The following is a 25,649-nucleotide window of genomic DNA, read 5'->3' as shown; positions in this document are numbered from 1 at the left end:
AGTGATGAAGCTTATAGTTTACTTAAAAGCTTGTGAATTACAATTTCGCTTTAGTACATTTAGTCCCCTGGGTGGTCCAATGTGACCCCCAAAAAATGTCAGCCACATTGGTAATCCATGCATGACTGTGTGACCTAAATGACCAATTTATAAATAGAGATGAAGCGCTCTAAACTAATTGAATGAAAAAAAAACAGCCCATCTCACGGCAGTTCTCCTTGTGCTGCTGACAGACTGTGTCTGGTCAGCACCTGGAGAATATTGAGGATGCTGCAGAGGATGGTTTTGGACAGAGGCCTGGCTCAGAAAATAAACCTAAGTCTGACCTCAAGCGCCAGTCACAGAGTCTCCTGACCTCACCACCTGACACAATGTTCCTCCCATAAGGCATCATGCCTGGGTGGCCATGCAGGAAAAAGGAACTCACTTTGGCGCTCTTTCAAAAAGGAAAACAAAAGCTATGATGAAGAACAACATAACTTTCACTTTATGCTTTTCCACCACACTGACTGGACTCTTGATTTACTAACATTCATTTTTGTGGCCTTCCCTTACTTTCACCCAGCCTAAAAAAAAAAAAAACTGATTTGGGAATCTTGTTACACTTTTTTTGGAAACTTGTGTTCCAGCCTGGTCTTGCCCAAGGTCTTGCCAGGTGAGGCAAATAGTAGCTGGAATTGATTTGTTTTGAATGATGCTTCTGTATGCGGTAAGAGTGTTCTTGCACCCTCCTCCCCCTCACACACACACACACACACACACACACACACCACCACCACCACCACTACCTCCCTTCCTCCCTCCCGGCTCTCTTGTTCTCCTTCCCTGAATCTTTCTGTGCATGTTTGATGGCCTCTGTAATGACGGCTGTTTGATGTGGAGGAGATCTAGGTTAAGCAGAGTGCTTAGTTGAGTGGGAAACGAGGAATGGGAGGCAGGTACGACACGGTTGTGTGCGTTGATTAGAAGTCTTCCTTTGTCCCATCAGACCACGCTCTACCATCCTGAATATGAATGCATCTCTGAGTTCTACTGTATCTGTGCTCCTTCATAATCCTGGTTTTCAGTTAACAGTTAGCTTAGTAGTACACGTTTACTTTCACATGCCTGTCTCTGCATTGTACAGCATTTTGACTCTGCGCTGCATTCCTCAAACCCTTTGCCCCACTTTGACTCCTCTGAAACCAATTCAGACTTTTCCTGCAGCCAACTACAAAGCACAAACCTGTGTGAGCTGCTGACAGACACGTGTCCACAAAGGACTGCGAGAAGAAACCACTTTGATTTGATGCATTGTGGAGGGAAAAGATGGGCAGTGTGGGGAGGGAAATGGGCCCGCTCTCTGATTTGATGGATATTTCTGACGCACACTGGTAAAAAGGTGAGTGCTGCTGGTGGTGCAGACATGTGTGTGCGTGTTAAAATAAGTGTGTTTCCCCATCCTCCTCTGCCTCTGTCTCAAACAAAAGATGTAAGCCAAGGCTACAAAATGGTTGTGGTGGATGGAAAATAACTTTTTTGTTTTACATCAGTTATTTATTACCTCTCTGGACACCTTGGATGTGAGAAATCTTGCCAGCTATTGTTATAGAAGGAGGTAAAAGAACCAAATTGTAATTGCAAAGAATTTAGGGAACCAAGAAAGTGGGAGAAGCATAAGAAGAAAAAGTGGAGCAGCAAGAAGAGGGAAGTGAGGAGAACTGTACCAGTGTTGGGGGGAAAAATAATTAAGTCTGACAGCTGAAGAGATTCTCAGGCGCAGAGGCAAGATGATACTGTATATAATCGTACTTCTCCTTACGAGATTTGGCTGCACAGGTGAGTCAGAATTTTATATTTGTGATGTTTCTAAGGCAGCAAATAGCAGAGCAAAGGTTAACAAACCAACAACGACCATAAGCAAAGATTTGATGTGGTCACCATGAAGCCATGAAAGCATTTTTTTATGACACGATGTCAAATGCAATATATTCTATGTGCCTGGAAATGGGTTTACTGTAATTTACTTTTTTCCATGTTATGGCTTGTTGGTATGAAATCAGATATAACACAAGTGTAATACATCACAGAGTGGTAGGCATGTTTATATTCATACAAACAAACACACAGAATAACGTGCACACACACACTCACACTCTTGCCTAATTAGGATAAGCTCCATATTTATTTTATGAGTCCAATTAAAAACTAAGTGAGGCCACTTCTCAAAGCTGTCAGATTGTTTGATGTTGAGGTAGCCACCTCTTGCCACAGCTGCTGTGAGTATGCTGTCTCGAGGCTAGTCGTGGGTCTCATGGTACTTCACCTCTAATTGTCCCCCAATTGAGTTGCATGCCATGCAGCAGTAAAACCTTTTATGACTGTCCTTCCAACTATTCCGAGATGGGATCTCAGTCACCAGCGCTTCTCATAAATATGGGTTACATCATTTATGGTACCTCCTTAAATTGATCTAGATATATTAGTCATCTGTCTTGTGGATATCAATCTCCATGAGTGTGTGTTTGAGGGAAAGGGGGGTATTTGTGACAAGGCCAAAATAGATCACAAGCATCATTGCAGACATAGTTTAATTGTTCCACCAGTGCTGTCTCTGTTTTTATTCTCTTTAAGATCTGGCAGCCAGACTGTCTTTTCCCTCTTTCCCTCTCCTTCTCAAAGATGCCCTCTCAAGCATCTACAGCGTTCACCATCAATATCCCTGTCTCAATCTATTTTTCCTATATCTTTGTTATCTGTACATTTTCTTTTTAAAACCATGTCTTAAAAGTCAAAGGAAAGGATTTGGCCCTTTCTTTGAAACTGTGGCTGTGTGGTCTGGCACCACCCACATGTATATACTCGCTTTGACAACCTGAACCTAAACATTTCCATGCACCAGTTGTAATCTAAACGCAAAATCTAGCTAACCACTGTAATTTACAGAATCTATAGGTTAAAGGAGCCCGGCATGGTAAGAGCAGAGAAGAAAGAAGCTGCGTGGAGTGTAACGTTTGTAATTCACTTTTAGAGGAGTCTGACTCCAGATGCTGAAATGAAGGAGTGCTTTATGTTTTATATGTACCTTAAAGAGGTCTGTTTTAGGTTCTTTTGATATGAACTGTAACAGTCAACACCTAAAAGGACCCTTCATCAACTGAGGAAACAAAAAGACAAAACCAGCAAAACAGAATATAAAAGAGCTTCTTCCACAAGTTAAATATTTATCATTGTATGTGATATTTGAGATCACTATGAAGCAATAGGTGTCTCTGAGTTAAATAGTCAAAACTAACGCTAAAACTATTTCAGCAACAGCTAGTATTAGTCTTCAGAATGGATCATGATTATTCTTTAGCAGGATCGATCCTTCATACTTTTGAGATTTGTGGATATGTGCTTTTTTTTAGTCGGAGAGGACAGGAAGTCTGTTTAAACTCCCCACATGACAAAGAAAAGCCCCGCACTGTGCGGTTTCCACGGATTCGTGATCTCAATAGTGTACACAAGTCACCATCTGCTATATTATAAATATCCCAGTTACTCTCCATCAGAAGCCAGGTTAAGTAGTCACTGCCGTTTTACTTGGGGCAAATGAAATATGAGGTGTTGTTAAACTACAAAAACATTAAATATAACTATTACAAATGATTGCATTTAAAATCCAAGATTTGATATGAGGAATATAATGTACATCTGAATACGGTTAAGTACTGTGGCTTTGATTGAGTTTGAATTTTGCTTATCAGAGAATTCAATCTATTACCGAACTGTATGTGACGTATACATCAGAGTTGTTGTTGTTGTTGTTGTGCTTTGTTTTGTTCACGTCAGTCTATTAAACTCCCAGGAGTTCAAGGGCATTCAAGCTTGCCATATAATCAGTCAACAAAAGCGCCTATGCACCTTGAGGTGGATGGTTGATCCACGCTGAGCCCTAAAACAGCCATTAGGTGTTTACGCTTGTCTTACAGGAAACTAATTTGACTTTCCCAACCAAAGCTAGACTTTCTCCCAGGGGCAAACCCATAACAAATGAACAGACAGACATGCCTATACAGGTTTTCCTGCTTTTGCACATTACCGCTGGTCTTTCCAGTTCATGTGGTGTGGGCCACATCATGTGAGGCCTCTTTACCCAGATTGCTGCTGTGATTTTATTGCATCCTTGATTAGGCACATGTGACTAACTACAAACCCCTGTTGGCAACGGGTGAGTGGTTGGCAGAAAGCAGAGGTCTTCCAGAGCTCTGAATCGTAACACGATTCAACCTCGTGGGTTCACAAGGCGAGAGCCGTTCACCAGGAATTTGATTCTTCTGGCTGTGTGGAACAAAGTCGGCCCTATTCACCTCATTTCACACATTAACTGTTGTGTTTGCATAGAAGAGAGAAGATATTTTCATTTTGCAGGCGGGCTCCACTACCTCACAGAAGAAAAATGCTAACCCTGCTTCACTTCCCACTGAAAAACCAGCCAAGTTGACTTGGTGAGAGAGAAAAAATATTGGGGTCTTTTAAATGCAAAAATTCAGAGAGGGGGAAATGGAAATATGACCATTTTCCTGACATAAAAACCAGAGCACATCAAGACTCAATCAAGACATTGATGGGGGTGGGGTGGGTGGAGGGATGGAAAGAGGCACGGTTATGATTTGTATCATGATGGATGCCAACACAAATTGGGTAGCCATTTTTTTTTCTCTCCCCTGTTAAAGGGGACTGCTGCATGAAAAAACCCATTAGACATTTACCACATCAAAGAACCATTCGAACCTCTATCATACAGAGTGAGAGCCTGCAGGAAAGGCAGGGGGAACAAAATTAATGCAACCTTTTAAAACAATAAAACAGGGCGGGTGCTTTTTCAGGAGTCAAAGTAAGTCGAGGGGCTGTGATGCTACACTGCTCGTGTGTGGTCCAAGCTTCTCTTTCTCTCTTTCTGTCTCTCTCCTGGCTCTTCCTCCTTCTCTCACATTCCCTCTTCCCCCTTTTGTGGCTTTAAGCCTATGAGCTGGCGTGGGCCCTTCCTTACTGCACACCCAGCAGGGCTTTATAAAGGCAGGGCTGGAGGTCTCAGCAGCCACACACACACTCTCTGCCTGTGCCTCTGCCTCTTGGTCTGGGTGCTGCTCTGAAAGCTGGCTATGTCAACCTCTCCAGCCTCCAGGTCGCGTGGAATCGAGATGCTGACGCCACACTGCAGGGCCCCCAAACTTTTGGTTATCCTTCTGGGCCCCGTCCTGATGGCTCTGGGCCGGGACACTGCAGACAGCCAAGGTGAGGAGACGACAGAGTTATTATTGGCGCCTGAGGTTGGGATATTAGTAGCACTTTGTGGGCAGACAAATGGACGCGCAGGGAGGCTCCAGCAGGTAACCTCAACCTGAGTGTGAGAGGACAGACTGTTCTTGACACCTTGAACTGCTTTGGTGCATGAGCACAAACTCAGGTGTGTGGGTGTAATGGAGTGTGTTAATGTGGATGAACAAAAACCTGTGTCAGTATATTTTTGCTTGTGCCCACCTGTTTATGTAAGCGGTGGGATGGACTGTTTGTCTTTCCGTTATTTTGGTGTGTGGCTGGAGGAATGTTCCTTTTTGACTGTGAGCCTCTCAGTGGGCATGAATGGACAGAGACCAAAGTGTCTTCTCGGCTGTTTTTGTCATTTTGACACATCTTGAGAAACCCCTTTTCTTGTTTGTCCCAAGGCAAAATATGTGTCAAAGTGTCAGGGAAAAGCAAAGAAAAATCAGTGTGTACTCCCACTGACACTTTACAATTTGTGTAAAACTCCTCTGCAGCAGACCTTTAACATACCACACCTGCACATAGTAAGCAGTCAATATCCCACACATGCCTTAATCTTTATCAACGAAATCTATCTCAGAGATCTGCCCATATCCATTCACAGTCCCCCTGCATCCATCTCATTCTACATGTGTGTGTTTTCATGGAGCAGTGCTGCATGAGCTCGAGAGGGAGCCAGGATATTGGGATGCACAAGCAAAGAAAACACTGGAAGCTGCGCTGACACTCCGTCCTCGGGAGCACCAGGCCAAGAACATCATCCTGTTCCTCGGTGACGGTAGGTTCATGCTATAAAATTAACTCTAGTGAACAGTCAGTTCTGACCTAGTTGTGGTTAAAGTTTATTCAGAAAAGGTGCTACTTTCCACTGTGTTGACAAATGCAGCTCAATATGCAAATTAGTATAAACTGTAACTGCATTCAGATTTTACAGATATTCTTGCTGTACTCAGAATTGATAAACTGTTTGAACAGTGGACTGTAATAGTAGTGCAAGAGTGTGTGTCTCGATTTGAAGGGGCTGATGAGACTGGGGAAAAAAAACTTTGGAAAGTTTTATTCCTTTGTTCAAACTGCTAAATCTGCTTTTTAAATTTATGTTAGTGTGGAATTGACAAACAAACTCTTGAAGTTGTGTGAGTAGTGATTGAAATAACGCAGTGTGACATTCATCTCTCAGGCTTGGGACACGTGCACTGCTTGAGTGTCGTGTGCGCGGCAGTTGTGAAATGTCTTGATTTTCATTTCAACGCTCATTTTAATAGGAGAGACCACCTGCACAGTCTGTGAGATGTGTTTGTCATGCCTTGTGGCTGCAGCGCATCATCTAGAGAAATAGGCGACTCTGCTATATTTCATACATGACATGCAGCTCTCAGCAGAATAGACGTGCCGTAAATTAAGACACACTACGAAGACAGTGTGCTCTAGCGTTTATATATGATGGTTAATCAGACAGGTTACAAGAAACTCAAGTCACTCAAGTGTGGATCTTTCCTCCTATCAACAGTTGGATTACAGTCCTTGCTAAAAAAAAAACCAACAACACGTGCTTCTACCTGCATAGGTGCATGTACATCCCCCTATATGTGCACGATTAAAAAAAAACTGTAGAACTACCTGCTCAGGGTTTATGCCTTGCACAATCATTCAAATTGCAGTTTAAATCCACGTCTGTCCAGATTCATATTATATATGTTGGGAAGACTTTGAAGGAATTTTATGAAGTTAATCAGACTGTTTCGTTTGATTTGGTTTCATTGTTCTGCTATCTCTGCTGTATTAGTGTTTAATTTCATTGAAAGAAGCAAAAAACATATTCCGTGTATGTTTTCACATGCTTGACCACGCTTATTCTGATTGAACACTAAGTTGTTGCCAGTACAATAGAGAATGCTTCAAATATGTATGTTGCTGCAAAGAAGCTACACATTCTAAAATGTGGAAGCTCCACACAAATCTTCAACCTGGCAGCACATAAGATCTATATAATCACCACAGTTTCAAGGTGGACACCCAAGGTTAGTGTCTAATTTGGTGTCTAACCAAATGTGAAACATGGATCAAAATTCCTCATTCTGTTCCTGAGTTATGGCATTGAATAATGTCCAGATAAGTGTTATTGCAGAGTGTGATGATGTCATAATGAAGTTGACCTTTTGGATATCAAATCTCCTCACTTCATCCTTCTATACTGTTTGAGATTTGGGTGAAATTGTGTTATAATTAGCACATTAATTCTTGAGTCGTGGCTACAACTGTGATTTGTGAAGTCACAGCGAACTTTGACCACCAAATTCCAATCAGTTCACTCTTGATTCAAAATGACTGTGACAAATATGAAGAAATTCCCTCAAGAGAGATTGTGTTCAAGAGACAAGCAGAAGAAGTAATGCCTCCGGCCACAGCTGTCGCCTACTTGCAAAAATGTTTCCCTGTAACGTCACTAGTGGTCAACAACTTCACAGGGCATCTTTGTGCTGAGTGTGCCACCTTAAAGATCCACTTGGCACTAGATGTGTCCCCCTTTAGCAAAATAATATGGTACTGTATGTGATAAAAATTGGAGAGATGAACTGAAGAAGCCAAAGGAGACTGTTCGGATGACAACTCAATGATGTTTATTGGCAGCAGCTCGTTCAAGGAGAGATGTCTTACCATGTTGCAGAGCCAGGTTGCTAAACCTCACTGCCTGAACTGTCACACGGGCTCAGTTATAATCAACACATTCTTCCAGATAAGGACATAAATGTGTCCTTGACTTGATTTTGTTCAACAGATAGTCAGCCAGGCTGTCTCCAGTTTAGGTATAATCAACACTCATCTCGAGCAGTTAGTTCATAAGGTCAGGGTGTACTGATCGGACCTTGACCCCACATCAGAGGAGTGTCAGATTATGTCAGGACTGAACAATAAAACTTCCCTGACACTACGATATGTTGGGACAACTACTGCCAGTTGGGGAAAGTTTCCATCTGGATTAGATTTGATTGGAAAAAACTTCTTACATGAATTATCACTTGTGTGGTGCATTTACAGCTGGCGAGGCATTAAATTGATTTTTGTAAGCGATGGTGTTTAAAGGTTTAAAGGCAATGATTTAAGACTGTTTCTTTGTTTATGACAATTTTTGCTTTGAATCAAACCTACTGAGTCATATTTCTGGGTGGTCGGCGCTGAGTTTTCTTTGTGCGTCTGTCCTGCTCAGAGCCTCCTCTCAGATTCATGAATGTCACTTTCAAGGGGGAGTTAAATGCACCAAAGTGGCTTTTTAAAGTCAGGAGAGAACATTAAAACAGTTCACAGCAAAAGATTAAAACAGATTCCTTAATGTTCTTTAGAAAAAGTGATCGAATACAGAATATTGTTTGACACAGCAGTAACTTGTGTTGATGTGTTAAATATTCTACCAACTGTATCTGAATTGTTTCCGGAAGAGTCAGTGTTGGTCGTGGTGATGATTTTGTTGGAAAATGTGGTTCTCCTAGAAAACCACTGCTTTAAATGTCCTGTCCATATGTGGGTTCAATTGATTTTATTGGATTTAACATGCTTTGACTTTGTTGAATTAGAAAATGATTCTATTCTATTATTTTTTGTCAACATGACAATTTTAGTCAGAGCTTTTGAAACAGACACATTTTAATACCTCCTTTAAAGCAACTATTAGAACAACAACACTTTCATGTAATGTGAATGCATTCAGAATACAGATTTCTAAACCACTGTATCTTTAATACGTAATTCATTATGTCAGTCGATTGAGATGTGAAGCTAAAAAATGAACTGTAGATGTTCCACGTCAGTGACCTTCATTTGTCAATCATTGTCTCACAGGAATGGGCGTGTCCACAGTGTCAGCAGCTCGAATCCTGCGAGGCCAGATGGAGGGTGGCTCTGGGGAAGAAATGGTGCTGGCCATGGACACCTTCCCATACGTGGCCCTGTCTAAGGTGACAACAAGTGTAGAAAACAATGCAGTTTAAGAGAGTCATCATATAACTTGAGCTGTTTTTTTTTTTTTCAAATGTATTTTATTCTACTTCAGACAAAAAGACAGTTGCAGGAACACAGATACATGTTCTTGCACTCTGTGACCTCTAACACAAACACAACACACACAGACACACACACACACACACACACACACACACACACACACACACACACACACACACATACACACACTTAGATTATGTGTGTGTGTATGTAAGACAGAAAGTGAGAACAAGAGAGAAAGGGCTACCACATGCTAAGTGCTTACCAAGCATGTATTCATGCTTGTGCATGCATATAATTCTTTAAATGTGTCTGTGGTTGCTTGGTAAATCAGTACAGTGTGACACATAGAGAGAAGGAGAACAGTGATGAAAAAGAAGAGTGATGGGAAAAATAGAGACAGAGAAACATGCACTGCAGATGGATACTCCTGTTTGTACAAGGGTGGGTTGAGGGCTTGTGTATGTATCCATTTTTCACATGCTTTGTTTCCTTAACATGCCGTATCTTGTTTTATACTATCCCCTGCAGCCAAAGCCCTCAAATCTCTATGTCAAAAGAGTTTCAAGGGATTTAGTTAGAATCAACACACAAACATAAACCATAAATTATTGTGACTTATGTGTAATTGCAACAATGAATGAGTATTTAATGTCTTTGGTGATGTCTCAGCCTATAATCAAGTCTGCATTTGCTGAATTCAAGAAAAATGTATATTGGCTAAATCTGGTAGATCTTCTCTCGGATGACCTGCGGCCTGAGTGACTGGTTATCTATTCTATATATGGTGGATTCAGAAAATATTCCTTCACTTTTTGCAGATTTGATTGTGTTGTAGATATCCAAATACTTTTTGAAATGAGATAATTCAGTTTTAAATTTTTAACTGATTTGCAGGAAATTGGGTTAATGGGGTTAGATTGACGAGCAAAAATAGCAATGTTATCTATTTACAATAAAATCTACAACACAATCAAATCTGCAAAAGGTGAACCGGTCTGACTTCTTGTTTTAATCCACTATCTGTTTATTTCCTCCTCTCGCTTTAATTGTATTGGTGTTTCTCCTCCACAGACCTACAGTGTGGATAAGCAGGTAGCTGACAGCGCTAGCACGGCCACAGCCTACCACTGTGGGGTGAAGGCCAACGCTAAGACAGTAGGACTCAGTGCTAAAGCAGTGGCCTATGAGTGCAACACAACCTTCGGCAATGAAGTATACTCAGTGCTACGACGTGCTAAAGCACAAGGTAAAGACACTGGATGGCTCAGCTGTTTTGTGTGTGTGTCTTAAAGAGATCAGCCAGTTTGGATTATATTCTTATCTGAAGATAGGCAAGGACTGCTGTCTTTTTGTTGTCTAGGTAAATCAGTAGGTATAGTGACCACCACCCGTGTCCAGCATGCCTCCCCTGCTGCTGCCTACGCCCACTCTGTCAGCCGCAGCTGGTACAGTGATGTAGATCTCCCTTCCAGTGCCCGGCGGCAGGGTTGTATCGACATTGCCACCCAACTGGTCACCAACGTTGACATTGATGTATGTAAGAACAAAAACTATCTGAAAAAACAATTATTGCAACTTCTGTATAATACACATTAGTATATCACTGCATAATTGAAACAAAGCTTCTCTTCACTAGTAATGTGCTCTTTTATGATTGTTTTAATTTCATATTGATAATAGGGGTTGTAATATCACCTTGCAATATGCCGCTCAAAAGTATATAAGGGAGTTTACTGGAATATGACTCATTTTCTTTGGAAAGTGAAATAAGTGCTCAAGGACTTTGATCCATTTAAATGTTTTTTAAGACACTACAAGACAGACACAGAATAGGACTGATAAACATGGTGTAGCAAAAAACATAAAACACAGGACTAAGTTTGAGAGTACAGTGCATACACTGAACTATATCCATCTTTAAATTCATCCATTAGCTTCCTTTCTCATACTTGTATTGTTGTAGGTGGTGTCCCACTGATTTTAGACACCTGGCAATTGAGTTCATTAAAGTATAGTGACGACTTTAAGTTTGTATGTTCTACTGGTAGTTGCTGCATATTGCATTTAGTTTTGATAATTTCCCTTTTGGGATGCATGCCACACTAAGGAAACATATCAGACGGTATAAAGTCTACAGTAGCTTTTAACACAATACAACAGGGGTGAGCTATTACTGTAAATCCGGGTGTCTGATATAGAATAGAACTTGATGTACTGATGGTGCATTGATCTGCAGTCAGAAGATCTTCAATGACTTTATGAACAGCCGATGAGAGGCATCTTTTTTAATCGATGAAACCACCAAACTGATTGTAATGCTTTGCTGTTCAGGCAACACTGTCTCTTTTTAACCCACTACCTTACAGACACAGACATGCAGATCCAACAATGACAAAACTAGGTCACACCTGTGATATATACTAAGAATATAAATAGAAAATGTGGGTTTTTCTTCTTCAAAATATCAATACAATTCAAAAAGGCTTCAAACATATGAACATTCTATACTCATAATCATTTTCCTTCTTGATCCTCAAGAATCCGTACTGTTTAGTTTTAGTCATCAAATCAGAGAATGATTTGCATCACATGTAAAGTGAATCCAGATAAATACCTGGTAGGATATTAGCAGTAAGTGAAAACTGGAATGACAGGGCAGCACACTTTCTCTGTGTGATGGCGACATTCTGTTTCGTGTCCTTTTAAGGTGATTCTGGGGGGAGGCAGGATATACATGACACCTAAAGGCACCCCCGACCCCGAGTACCCCACCTCCAACTCTCGCAAGGGGGACCGCAAAGACAAGAAAAACCTCATTGATGTGTGGCTGAAGGCTAAACCAGTACGATTATTCAACACAGTTATTGAATGTTAATGATTATTTAACATTATTTTGGCATGAGATGTTTCTTTATTTTTGATGACCATTACTACTACTCACAGATTTGTGTGTGCTCTGGTTTGTGTTTCAGAACAAGAAATCTCACTACGTTTGGCACAGGACACAGTTCGATGAGATTAATATTAAAACTACTGATCGTCTCATGGGTGGGTATAGACAGTCAGTCTGTTAAACACATAACATACTGTGCATCAGATGTTGCTGATAAGCAGACACACATCACACACCATACAGCTCACTGCAGTAGCCTTTACAAAACACACATACACAGCATAAACTGGCAAAAAAGAAACACCCCATATATTTGCTCTCTGCTAATGCTATACACATATTGACAAGTAAACTTATGAAACCTACCCAAAGCTTTAGACACGAGACCAATAAACTCGTGTTTTCATCTTCACAGCCAGTGATACAAAAAAAAATCAAAGGGTGCGTTCCTGGCTATGACCATGTGTATGACAGTAATACAGGTGTGTAGCTGCCAACAGCTCAGAGTCATCATGTTTATCATCTTGCACACTTATACAGCTTTCATGTTAGAAATGAATGTGTACTGTCTGAAATCCCTTCTGCTTTTGAAAGTGTTCTTATACTTAAAATAAGGAATCCCAGAGAGACAAAGTAGGCTTTTCCAAAAGCTAGCAGTTAGCTCCTTAAAATTGTCACCATGATATAAGTAGGTTTTCAGTCAGTCAGATGGCTGCCTGAAAGGGTATGTCTCAACACTGTTACCAACTTTTAAAAAAAATATATAAATTAAGATAGCAAATGTGAATATAATAAGCGGGGATAAATAAATGTAGTAATTTGTAATGGTTTTCATGATCTCGTAAGCAGCATGGATTATAATTGAGAAGGCAAAGCTTTGTAGCCACAGATAACCAGGTAAGTAGATTAGTTAGTAGTTTCTAACTGTTCAGTCCTCCTGCATTAGTCTTGCATTTGACTTTTAGTCCTCTAGTAATTTATCTATCGTCTCTCAAGCTGTACTTTTATGCATCCCATTTAGATTTAGTTCAACATTGCTGTCTGCATGCTGCTGCATCTTTTACATGCTACCATCTGAACAAACATCACACTTCTTACTTCCTTTTTGTCTGCGGTTCCAGGTCTGTTTGAGCCCAAGGACATGAGATTTGAGGTTTTCCGGAATAACACCCGCGACCCATCCATTGTGGAAATGACAGAAAAGGCCATTCAAATCCTGAAGAAGAATCCCAAAGGATACTTCCTGTTTGTGGAAGATGAGTATTATAGGCTACGACAATTCTCTAATCTTAAAACTCAGCAAGAATATTCTTATTTGGCATGTTAGAAAATGTAATTGTTTAAATGGTCATATTTGCTTTGAGTGAAATTTATAACCCATGGAATCTTAAAACTTGTATAAAGCCCAAGTATACTGAGGTATATGTGGAAAACCTTCAATCCAAAATTGTGTACTTATTTCTTAATTAAAAAAAATATATATAATATGTTTTGGGCAAGGTTTAAGTGCCTTTTCTTTTATCTTCTGTTACGAGGGAGAATTGATCATGGCCACCATGATGGCATTGCCAAACTAGCCCTGACAGAAGCTGTGATGTTCGACCGTGCCATTCAACGCGCGGCGCAGCTCACGAGAGAGTCTGATACACTGACAGTGGTCACTGCTGACCACTCTCATGTCTTCACCTTTGGTGGTAACACACCTCGAGGGAATCCCATCTTTGGTACGATTCAGAGCACCAACACTTGGATGCTGTTCAGATTAAAGTCATACTCAAACATATAATTTACACAGAGGGTGAAAATGAGTAAGAATAACAAAGTGAATAATGGATTTTTAGTATGCGGAAAATGGTGGAACTTGCCTATCCATCTTGTTTTCAGATACTCATACATGTAGGTGATTGTATAATAAAGAAAAAAAATAATTTTGGCTATTTAACTTGCATGTTGAATACTTTTAATGAATTGGCCTCAGAGTTATAAGGTGTATGTGCTTATTTTACCTTCATGTAAAATACAAGACCAAAACATATATTTCTTTGTAATTCAGGTCTGGCACCAAAGAAAGCTGATGACAAAATGCCTTTCACCAGCATCCTGTACGCTAACGGTCCCGGTTATGTCCATATAAATGGAACCAGAGGGAACATCACAATGGTGGATTATTGTAAGTACAAACTAATGTCTTTCAGATGCAGCGCTCGTCTGTGCTGATGTGTGCACACAACTTGAACTGATGTGGTCACAGCTGACTCATGTCTGTGTTTTTCTCTGGAAAGCAAAACATGAAATATGATGTTTATGGTATTCATGATCCCATCTGTTCTGTTCTTTGCACAGGCCTCATATTCTACATGTACTGTACTTAAAAAGGTTATTTGTATTTCTTTGTGGAACATTGGACAGTAATGATCCAGTTCCTCGTCCTCTTGTTCTGCATCATTCACTGTAGTTCTTGCGTGAGTGTAGAAAATGACCTCTACCTAGGGATGAATTACCCTTTAAAATCCCCAATTTTGTGTTTTTGAAACCCATCTGGCACCTTGGGTAAATGTGTAATTACAAGTGAAAGATTTATTTTTCAAAATAATATGTAACCTATCCATCTGGAAAAATATGAAGCACTGCAAAACTCAGCATCTATATCCTGATGAAGACTATGAAGCCAAAATAATATTGCAATCTTTAGAAAAGTAATGGTAAAAGAAAATACAGGTTTCCAACTGATTTTTGCAACAATCTATTTACAATACTGCATAATGACCCTTTGTATAGAGCACACCAAAGATACTAAAATACTTTATTACACTTGTTTTCCAGCATTGTTTGTTTCATTTCAGAAAGTTTGCTGTAATTTCAGGGACTTAAATTACATTCTGGGTTTTGAAAACAGCAGTGCTAAAATAATTTTTAGTAAAATAGACTTCATTTTTATAGTCCAGCGTCTCAGTGAATAGATTACTGAAGGTGACACAGTCACATTGAAAAAAAAAAAAAAAAACTACAGTGAAGGTGGTGGCATTGCCTCAAAGGCATAAACATTGTTTGGTGACACACTTCTGTGCTCTACTTGTTTCTGTCCAGATGATGAGGAGTACATGCAGCAGGCTGCCGTCCCATTAGATGCTGAGACACATGGTGGAGAAGATGTAGCGATTTATGCCAAAGGTCCAATGGCTCACCTGTTCCACGGGGTGAAGGAGCAGAACTATGTGGCCCACGTCATGGCCTATGCTGCTTGTCTGGAGCCCTACACGAACTGCCCTCCTCACCCTCACAGTCGTTCCTCCACTGGGCGTGTGAACACACCTCTCAACCTAATGCTTGGCCTGCTTGGCCTCCTTTGGTTGATCAGATGACCCCCAAACACATACATATCAACACACAGTCACACGATTGCATTGTACGCATGCAGCAATACAGACTATGCACTAAACACAGAGCACATGCACACATTTGTACTGTATGCGCACAGGCTGGCAAAATGTAATGCAGGGATTAACGTACACGGTACTGTATTTGTTGACCGAAAAATACATCACTCAACTATTGACATGCACTTGTACATAACATGGATGCAGGCTTAAACATGCTTGTGTTAACTCTTTTCAGGGTCATACTAAAAGGCAGGTAGTGCAGGCTTGTGCACATGCAAATATGACAGCATGAACAGTAATTCAGGAAACACACCCTACGATTGTTTCCATTGCAAGACCATCAATACTTGCTATCTTTTATTTAAACTATTTCCAACTTATACTTGCAATGTGACTAACCTGCACTAACAAGTCATTTCATTCCAGTTTTGCCTTGCATTCACAAATTAAATACAATCACTGCTAGCAAAGCTCACAATGAGCTGTAATTTACTATTTACACATTAATCTGAGGGTTTGCCCAGAATAACTTGAAACACACAAGCAGGCTGAGGGTCATTGTTCAACTTTTGGACAGATAGGCAGGACACAGCTTGTCACCGTCCAGATGGTAAAAAAAAATTTCTATGATGGTAGCAGAAATGTGGATTTCGATCGCTTCCATCATGCCATGCCGAGCTGCAACACCAACAGACTTTTCAAGAACTCATAAAGATGCTGTTCATCTTTTTGGGTCTTTCAGGAGTCGAAAATATGTAGCTTTTTTTTTATTTTTATTTTTATCAAGTATGCAAATCGACCTCATTGGTTTCTAATCGTACATGGTCTTTGCTGAATTGTGTATCACTTGATGTAATCCACTTGGATTGTATATGAATGTATTTTGTAAGAAAATTTTACATGTATTTTTATACAGTTTTTTCTGCAAGTGTATGAGAGCATAAAAAAAAAATCTGGTTTTCTTTTTAGTCTATTCTCCAGTTCATTTCATCACAGTTACTTTAACATAACACTTTATTTTATCGGTCTCTGAGTTTCATAAAGATAACCTCAAAAGGAGCTGATATTGAAGGTGTTAATCAGGATAGGTCTTGCTAATATCTATGGAAAAACATAACAAAAGTGGCATGGCACATTTTTGTCAAATGTAAACATTTATAGTTAAACCATTTAAAACAAGGTGAAAAATAGTAGGCCAATTATTATAGTCAGCCAGAGTGAAACTACGGTGTGTCATATAAGTACACACAGAAGAAGTATTAACACATGACTTTGTGTTTCCAGAACTGGAAATTAAAACAAATTGCCACATGAAAATACATCGAAGCAAAAGCAATCAAGTAATGAAAGTTTTCATACATCGATTGTACTGGCAGCAAGTAAAAGCAAAGTGCAAAAATGACACACCTTCCATTGTATTACAGTCACACAGTTTATACAAGGTTGTTGTTAGCGTTGTGAGCAGTTTGTCAGTTTATCACAATGTCACTCAGAAACAAACATTCAAGAAAACATTTCTAGTCACATAAAACTGACATTGTCCTTTTGAAGATTTGCCAGTCTGTCTTCCTGCAAAACAATCTGTGAAATGCTGTGGCTATTTCAGCAGTATTTATTTACTTTACCCCCCCCCCCCCCCCCCCCACACACACACACACACACCCCCGATGAATGTCATTTTAACAATGACAATGTGCACTCCACTGACTCCGTCAGAAGTCCACCAGTTCTTCTAAAATCATTTGCTGTAAAACGTCCAAATGCTGATACTGACAAAAAACTATTAGACCCCGTCTGAACCACAACGGTCAGTCAAGTTTGAAGTACTGAGGCTTTTAAACCACACTGCAAAAACACTACACAGAGGTACAGTCAGACCCACCTGAACACACACAGACTCACATGTCATCAGTCAATTCTGCAACAATGTTAGACAACTGGTTTAATGAAGTGAATGCTGGCTCAATTGTGGTCGGGTTAAACATAAGCTCTACAGATCTACAATAATGCAATACAAGTTAACATCATCGTTACCATTATGTTATGATTTATAGTGGCTATAAGACAATAGTGACCTGCTGGTTAACATTCAACAGGAAGCATTTTGAATTATGGGTGTGCTTGTACTTAAACAGATTTGAATCTAATAAACACAACAATAAAAAGATAAATAAGGGCTCACAATCAAGATTAATAAATCAGAAACTTGATCAAATGTCCAAATTGCTGTGGCAAACTTTGCACTGTAACAGACTTACTTCAGAACAAAGTCAAGAAGAATGTAGCATTTCCGTCCAATGTACCAATAACAAAACATATTAAAACAACATTTTTTTATGATCTCTAGTGAGGAAAACAACATATGATAATATAGCAAAATTTTGTAACAAGTCTGATGTGACTGTTGTGTGCAAAGGGACGTCAAGATATGCGATGAGAGTTGAAATTAGCTGTTAGGCATGATAACTGCAGCTGTTGTGAGAAAACCTTGCAAAATGTTCACTCTATTTGCCAAAAAATGTACCATCCACACAACTGTATACTGTTATCGTGTAATACTTAACAAAGTGAACTACAAACACTCCTGTCATATCTCGCCTTATTAATAACACCCCACATACTGTACTTGGTTACTGCACACCATTTTTAGATCCTGTTGTATACTTTTCAAATGCCAATGTGCAGTTTAATGCCTCGTCCCCTCTTCTATGTGTGTCTGTATGTGCGCATGTGTGTGGTGTACATAACTTCATGTTCACACCCCATGTGCCCTTTGCTCCCAGGCTGCAGCTGTAAAGGGACCTCAGAGTGCAGACAAATGCTACTGTACTAAGTTTATGCTTTTTTTTTTTTTTTTAATTTCACATAGTGAACAGAATGGCCAGCAAACACAAGCTCATCTTTACGGGATTATTGATTTTCATCTCTGTGCAATGGACTTTGTGCATTCAAGGTAAGTTGTTGTTACATTTCAAGGACAATGTAAAGACACTTAATGCAAATATGATCGTATTAGCTTTGAATTTTTGTAAGAAAAAAAATACAAAAAGTTACATATTATTATATTATTCCCTTAGTAAAGAGAAAATTACACAAACTCTTTTGAGGCTGCAGGAAAATGTACCTGCTCTAAAAAATAATTTACATAAAAAAGGAATGCGTAACAATATCAAATGTATTATACCATTCCTTTACACACAAAACAGTGTGAAAAAATGCTTACAATTTAATGTAATGACTGCACAAGGTCACAAGATCAACCTCATGTCATTAGTTTGTATTTTGTTGTGTGTCTTTATTCTAATATTATTTGATTTTTTTTTTTCTCATTGTCCTTTTATTAGTATAATTCTCTTTTGATGTCCATAATGCTAGAACTGATGAGTATGTACCTTTATTCTTACAAAAAAAGCTTCACCTATATGAGTTGTGTATATAAGGTTGTGGATGGCACCATCATGTTGCCTTTGTCTTGGAACAGAGGAAGAGCTTCATGCTGACTACTGGAACAACAAAGGGAAGCAGTCACTTCACACTGCCCTGAATATTCAGCCAAATCTGCACAAAGCCAAGAACCTCATCCTCTTCTTGGGGGATGGTGAGTCTTCATTTTTCTTCCTATTCCTATTTAAGTGGTTTCTTTAAATTGCCAAGTATTTCACCCTCTACCTCAGTTCATTTATTCAGGTGAAAAGAGGCCATTGGAGCTCAAAAGAGTGAGTCTCGTCATCATTGTGGTGTTAACCAAGAAAAGAGTGAGACTGCACTCTAAGCCAAATGCTCTTTTTGACCCCAAAAGATCATGGGTTTATGGGTTGAAGGAGATGAACGTTGATATTTGATCACCTGCTTGGAGAGCCAACTCTAACAAAATGAACTGAAGCCAGACCACAGTCTACACTGCATGTGTAGCAATTTCCTTTATGGATCTTTAATGGATTTTAACACCAAAAAAGGTCAATCACAAAGCCACCTTTGACCTTTTACATATATTAAAATGTGAGGACTTCATACATTTATCTTACTAGACATTTGTGTGACATTTTGTTGTACTTAGCGTATGAATTATTGAGTTGTAACCACGCATTTGTTTTGTGAGGTCACAGTGACTTTTGACCACCAAATTCTAATCAGTTCATCCTTGGAACCCGGTGAATGTTTGTTCCAAATTTGAAGAAATTCCTTCGGGGCATTCCTGATTGATTCACCAGCATGAGACGGATGGACAGACAATCCGTAAACAGCACAGATGCATAACTATCAAATACATCACCGAATCTGATTCTGTAATATGAAGACAAGACAAGCAACCCTGGATTTTTCCAGAAATACACAAAAGTGTGTCGGGGAAAATAAATAACACTGTATTTTGCTTTGCATATCTTCAACCATGGGTGACTGTAAATAACTTGGATGTATTTTACTCCCCTTCAAACTCTCACATCAGCTGAGCATTATGAGGTTCATAGAACACAATGGCAGCCCCGTGCCTCCCCGGCTGATGTTATCTACTCTACTTTCAGGTATGGGGGTACCAACAGTGACTGCTGCCCGGATCCTCAAAGGCCAGTTGGCCGGACAATCTGGGGAGGAGACTAGTCTGGTCATGGATACCTTTCCTCACCTGGCACTGTCTAAGGTCAGCCCACTTTGAGCATCACATTCAGACTGCTTAGTAGGAATGTGTTTTAACTGTTCAAAGATTCCACACATTCTTTTATGCTACTTTTATCATAAAATAATAATGACCAATATTACTGTAAAATACAGACATGCCATGAAACACAGCTAATACTACTATTACTAGCTAATACACCTAATTATGAAATGTCACATATTTATTGCTTTAGCGGAATAAAAGCATCCCACAACATTAAAGTATTTAAAAACAAAATATTTTTATTTGAATTTTTAAAGTATTTTCAACCTCTATTTTACCTCACACTTTTATTGCAAATCTTAACTTTCTCTTTTAGAAGCTTATTTTTGTGGGGATTTTTTGCCTTTATTCGATAGGAGTGTGGGGAAGTGACATGCAGATTACTTGAACCAAGTCGGTCAATCTGTGACATAGACTGTGTACGAGAGTGGACGCTTAGAATAACTTAAGGTCAGGTTCGAGTTAGGAGGCACAAAGTTCATTACTGCTGCAACATTTACAAAGCGGAATTTGATCCTGCTTTGCCGCCCAATTCAATAGGCAACGACTTACTTACTAATGTTCAGCTTACTAAGGCTGACACACTCAAGAGAGAAAGGCTTGTGAAAGCTGAGGAAATACCTGAGATAAATGGTGATGTTAAATTGTGTGATTGTTTTTGGCCCCTTCAGACGTACAATGTGGACCAGCAGATGCCAGACAGTGCTGGCACAGCAACAGCGTACTTATGTGGTGTTAAAGCCAACTATGGCACCGTGGGTGTCACTGCTACCACCCAAAGGCACAACTGTCGTACTACCTATGGGAATGAAGTCACATCTATTCTGCACCGTGCCAAGCAAGCAGGTAGGCCCACATCCACAAAGCTTACAATATTATTTGTGCAGTGCAGTTGCTGAATGTTATGAAATACAGCGAAATGAATTTTTAGGGCACATAATTACTGAAATAGTTTTTTTTTTAATCAGGTTGCAGTTAACAGTATTGGCTCACTATTTGGCTCTGGAATAGAATGAAAATACTTCTGCATGTTTAGTTGATTCACGACAAAATATTAAATAAAAAAACTAGATACATTTGAGATGTATTGAGAGCTTAACCAGGCATTAGAAAACACGGATTCCAGTATAAAATAATAAAGATTTGTGTGTTTTAGGAAAATCTGTGGGAATTGTAACTACAACTAGAGTGCAGCACGCCTCCCCAGCTGCGAGCTACGCTCACTCTGCCAACCGCGGCTGGTATGCTGACTCTTATCTCACCCCCGAGGCGAAACAAAATGGCTGCACTGATATCGCCTACCAGCTGGTTAACAACACAGAGATAGATGTAAGTCTTAATATGAAGGTATTTCTGAAGCAAAACGTCTAAGAACTCCCACAAAGACGCAATAAAAAAGCAAAAGGTCTGGCTATTGTCTCAGTAGTCAGTAAACCTGATAACATCTCTTTGATAAGTGGTGACATGTCTTCAAGGCCAAACACCAAGTCTAGTTTTTGTGATTTCGCTGCTACTTCACATTTTTCTATAGTCTGAGACCTGACAGAAAACACACTACCACAGGAGTTCTCTACAAATAAATCTCTCATTCCGTAGCTGTTAGTGTTTCACAGACATGCAGTGTAAATCAAAAGGGCAGTTGAAGAGCATAGTAGGATCACACTGGATCAGAAGATTTGCTAGAAGCTGACAGTGTAAGAGTATGAATAGAAATGGTTGAAATTGTATGTCTCTCACCTCACATCTCTCCACGCAGGTCATTCTTGGTGGAGGTCGTCAGTATATGTTTCCCAAAACCATGCAAGACCCAGAGTATCCAAAAGTGACAGGAGACCGAGATGATGGAAAAAATCTTGCTTTGGAGTGGTTAAAGAACAAAAAGGTAAATGGTATCTGCCACAAGTGTATTCAGTGGTTTCAAGTTTGAGTATGTATAATAATATTATTGTCACTCATTCTCCCTCACTGTCATACATCAGCATTAATTATTTCTAACTTTGCCCATTTGTTTGTCATTGTTCATTGTTGCCTGCAGAGAGCCGAATATGTTTGGAACAAAGCAGAATTTGATGCTGTCAAGTCTGAAAAAACAGACTTCCTGATGGGTAAGAAGAACTGTTCAGTTCACCAGTTACAATCACCCCATATTTAGAACAAAGTCTATAAACACTGTCAAGAGTTTGGTGCTCTGAATACTGAAAAGTATCTTCCAAATTTCAAGAGAGATCTAAAACCTCTCAGCTTCTGGATAAATATTGACAACTTTTATAATCACAATATGTTTTTAATAATCAAGTAAAACCTTTATGTTTGTGCTTAAATAACCACCTAATCTGAGTAAGAAGAATGGGCTGCTTTTATTCTTTTACAATGTGGATTTGCAGTTTATATATAATTAGAAAATAATATTTTTCACAGAAAAGCTTACATATTTTTACACATGGCATTTGTTCGCTGGGAAAAGTGAGGCCTGCAACATCTTTCTCCATTCAGGTCTGTTTGAGCCCAAAGACTGCCGCTACGAGTTGGAACGTAATCCGGCCACGGACCCCTCCCTTACAGAGATGACAGAGAAAGCAATTAAGATTCTCAGAAAGAACCCCAAAGGATTTTTCCTCTTTGTAGAAGATAAGTATTTCTGTCTGCATGTCTTTCCCAGACAGTGAACAATCCAATGAATGTCAAATCAAAGGTCAGCTTTTGAAATAACCTTTTATATGATCAGTTATGTTTATATAAACACTGACTCATTGGCACATTGGCACCACAAGTTAAACGCAAAGATGTTAAGCTTGCACCAAACACACTTATCAGAGATTCAGGGATCAGCTGAGTGGTGATTAATTTAGACACCAAGTAGCAGTGACACCACTGATCATTCTTTTGGGATTATTAGCTCATCAAATAGTGGATATCTTATTTTGAAAATGTACCATCTTAGTTAGACACGTTGGAGTTGCATGATCATTAATTGGTTAGTTCATTGTAAAATTTCAATACATGCAATAATATTTTGTATAAAATGAAATATACAACAAAACTGAGAACACCTTGCAAATCCAAGCCCCTTCAATGGACAATATTATTATTCATTAGAGAAATGTACTAGTGATGCTTATATGTCAATGTATTTCTTATGGACTTTAAGAGGGAGAATCGATCATGGCCACCACGGAGGGACAGCCAAAAAGGCTCTCTATGAAGCTGTGGAGTTTGATCGAGCAATCGGGCGAGCAGCTGAGCTCACCAATGAACTGGACACTCTGTCTGTTGTCACTGCTGACCACTCCCATGTCTTCTCTTTTGGAGGTTATTCTGCCAGAGGGAACTCAGTTCTAGGTAAAATGCACTTTTGGAAAAAAATCATTTGATCTAAACCGAGAGAATTTGTAATAAAAAAAAAGTTAATATAATCTGATGTTTGAACAAACATCCAATGATGTTAACTTTTTAATAAAACAATATTACATGATCATTACTGTGATTTACAGGAGTGTCTCGTGAACTGGCTGAAGACAACAAGCACTTTACCACTGCTTTGTATGGTAATGGACCAGGATACCAGATTGTGAATGGAACACGCCCAGATGTGAATGAGACGATTTCATGTAAGCGATCATTGATACCCTTTTTGAGGAAGAATAGCTCCATCTTGTGGTGTGACACAATATCTACTGTACAGGCACAAATAACTGAATCTATCGGTTTACTGTCACAGAAACTCAGTTTGATGAAAAAATGGCAACACGTCCAAAATGATGATAGCATTTTTTAAGGATGACAATGTAAGCACTTTACCAGCAGTATAAATGTTTGGACAGGAACTTTACACAGCAGATACCATAGATCGTTTTACAATCAAAAACAGAAGACCTCTTTAATCCCAACATAAATGTTATCAAATCATGAATACATAACAACATATAATACAAAAAAAATACATTAATATTATTACCCTGTCCAACAACTTGGACCACTCCTTGAATTTATCATAGACTGTCTAACTTATGTTATGACTGATCACTACTGCGATAATATAAGGATATCAATAATGATATGGCTCTGCAATAAATACAATCATTATAAAGTTTTTGATATTCAATTGTTTCCAGTTTAGCTGTATTGGATTTGATCTTATGATTTGATCGTTATGTGTCCTCGTCATTTTAACAACCTCTGTCTGTGCTAACTGCGGTTTGCAGTTTGTTGGTTTATGTGTCAGAAAACTCTGATATAGCTAACACACTGCAATGCTCCTCTGTCCCATTTTCCTACAGCGCAAAAAGACTACCATCAACAAGCTCCTGTCCCTCTTGACTCAGAGACCCACGGCATAGAGGATGTAGCCATCTTTGCCAAAGGTCCCATGTCACACCTTTTCCACGGGGTCCAGGAGCAGAGCTACATTGCACATGTCATGGCCTACGCTGCCTGTCTTGAGCCCTACGAGAACTGCACACTCCCCAACCTCGCTGGAGCAGTCCACCCCAGCCTGCTGCTCCTTCTGATGGGCCTCCTTCTCACCCTCTGCTCTGTCTGAGATTAATGCCTTTAGAGACTCAGTCCTGACCATGGACTAACAGGGCTTTGTGACATTTTAATATGAAAATTAATTATTCTTTACGCTGTGCTGTGATGAATTTAAGAGTTCTACAGTGGCACGGATTTTGATATCAGTGTTATTTTGAGGGATATTTACTTCAGATAACATAGTTTTGAAAAACCTTACTGTTATTACTGCATATGCTTATGTACATAAAAGTATGGTTGTAATTATTTAGAAATATTTTGAATAATTAAGTGACTTTCTAATGATATTAGACAAATATAAACAATTGTCAAGCATTCTTTTCATGTCTTTTCATTATTCACGTTTAATTATTTGTCACCCTGCCTTACATGTATTGTTTCATCATTATTTTGACACATAAACATAATTTTATACACAATAAAGTTAAAACACCCAAGACACCACATTTATTGTGGGGGTAATGCATTTTCTACGTTCTATAAAAAGAAAAAGAGAACAGTGTGTGTTCATGATGAAAATAAGTAATAAACATCTGCATTTTTACTTCATTCTGTCATTTAATTAAAATAGATCTTCTAAAAGTTATGAGATTGATGCAGTCGAAGCAGTTTTGTTAAGTCCTGCTATGATGTCTCAAAGTATTAATAATTATTTCACGGAGCACCAAACATTTTGATCGAAAAGTAGATCCTGAAATGTACATCTTACTTTCACAGACAGACACTCAATGGCACTGCTCGTTTTCATTTAACGACTCACCTCATTGGTGAAGACTTGTCCAATCAGAGACGCCTGTGGGCGGTACTTCCGCTTGCTGCAGATGGAGGGAAGTTTAACTAAAATAGACGCGCAGCTTCGTCGAAAAGTAGAACTACGTGGAGAAACTATTTATCA

General features: G+C 39.3%; 2 protein-coding genes across 2 annotated transcripts; both read left to right on the top strand.

The window, feature by feature from the left end:
* The first annotated feature begins 1,481 nt into the window (after positions 1-1,481).
* Positions 1,482-16,499, top strand: alpi.1 (alkaline phosphatase, intestinal, tandem duplicate 1). The gene is made up of 12 exons (XM_069152894.1): positions 1,482-1,818; positions 5,143-5,259; positions 5,942-6,067; positions 9,127-9,242; positions 10,363-10,537; positions 10,652-10,824; positions 11,999-12,133; positions 12,270-12,339; positions 13,306-13,440; positions 13,717-13,908; positions 14,238-14,354; positions 15,272-16,499. Exons 1-12 carry the CDS (start codon positions 1,770-1,772, stop codon positions 15,544-15,546), a joined length of 1,680 nt encoding a protein of 559 aa, XP_069008995.1. The 5' UTR covers positions 1,482-1,769; the 3' UTR covers positions 15,547-16,499.
* Positions 16,500-18,441: 1,942 nt separating this feature from the next.
* Positions 18,442-24,764, top strand: alpi.2 (alkaline phosphatase, intestinal, tandem duplicate 2). Its single transcript, XM_069152893.1, has 11 exons — positions 18,442-18,517; positions 19,046-19,162; positions 20,088-20,203; positions 20,896-21,070; positions 21,381-21,553; positions 21,981-22,106; positions 22,260-22,329; positions 22,718-22,856; positions 23,373-23,563; positions 23,716-23,832; positions 24,502-24,764. The coding sequence occupies exons 1-11, from the start codon at positions 18,442-18,444 to the stop codon at positions 24,762-24,764; spliced, it is 1,563 nt and encodes a 520-aa protein (XP_069008994.1).
* Positions 24,765-25,649: the final 885 nt, after the last annotated feature.

This window comes from Embiotoca jacksoni, unplaced genomic scaffold (genome assembly GCF_022577435.1).
Source record: "Embiotoca jacksoni isolate LCO1_2020_lvr unplaced genomic scaffold, fEmbJac1.0.p SCAF_19, whole genome shotgun sequence".
NCBI classification, from domain to species: domain Eukaryota; kingdom Metazoa; phylum Chordata; class Actinopteri; family Embiotocidae; genus Embiotoca; species Embiotoca jacksoni.
Note: the sequence above shows the minus strand (reverse complement) of the source record. Positions and strands in the feature narration are given on the sequence as shown.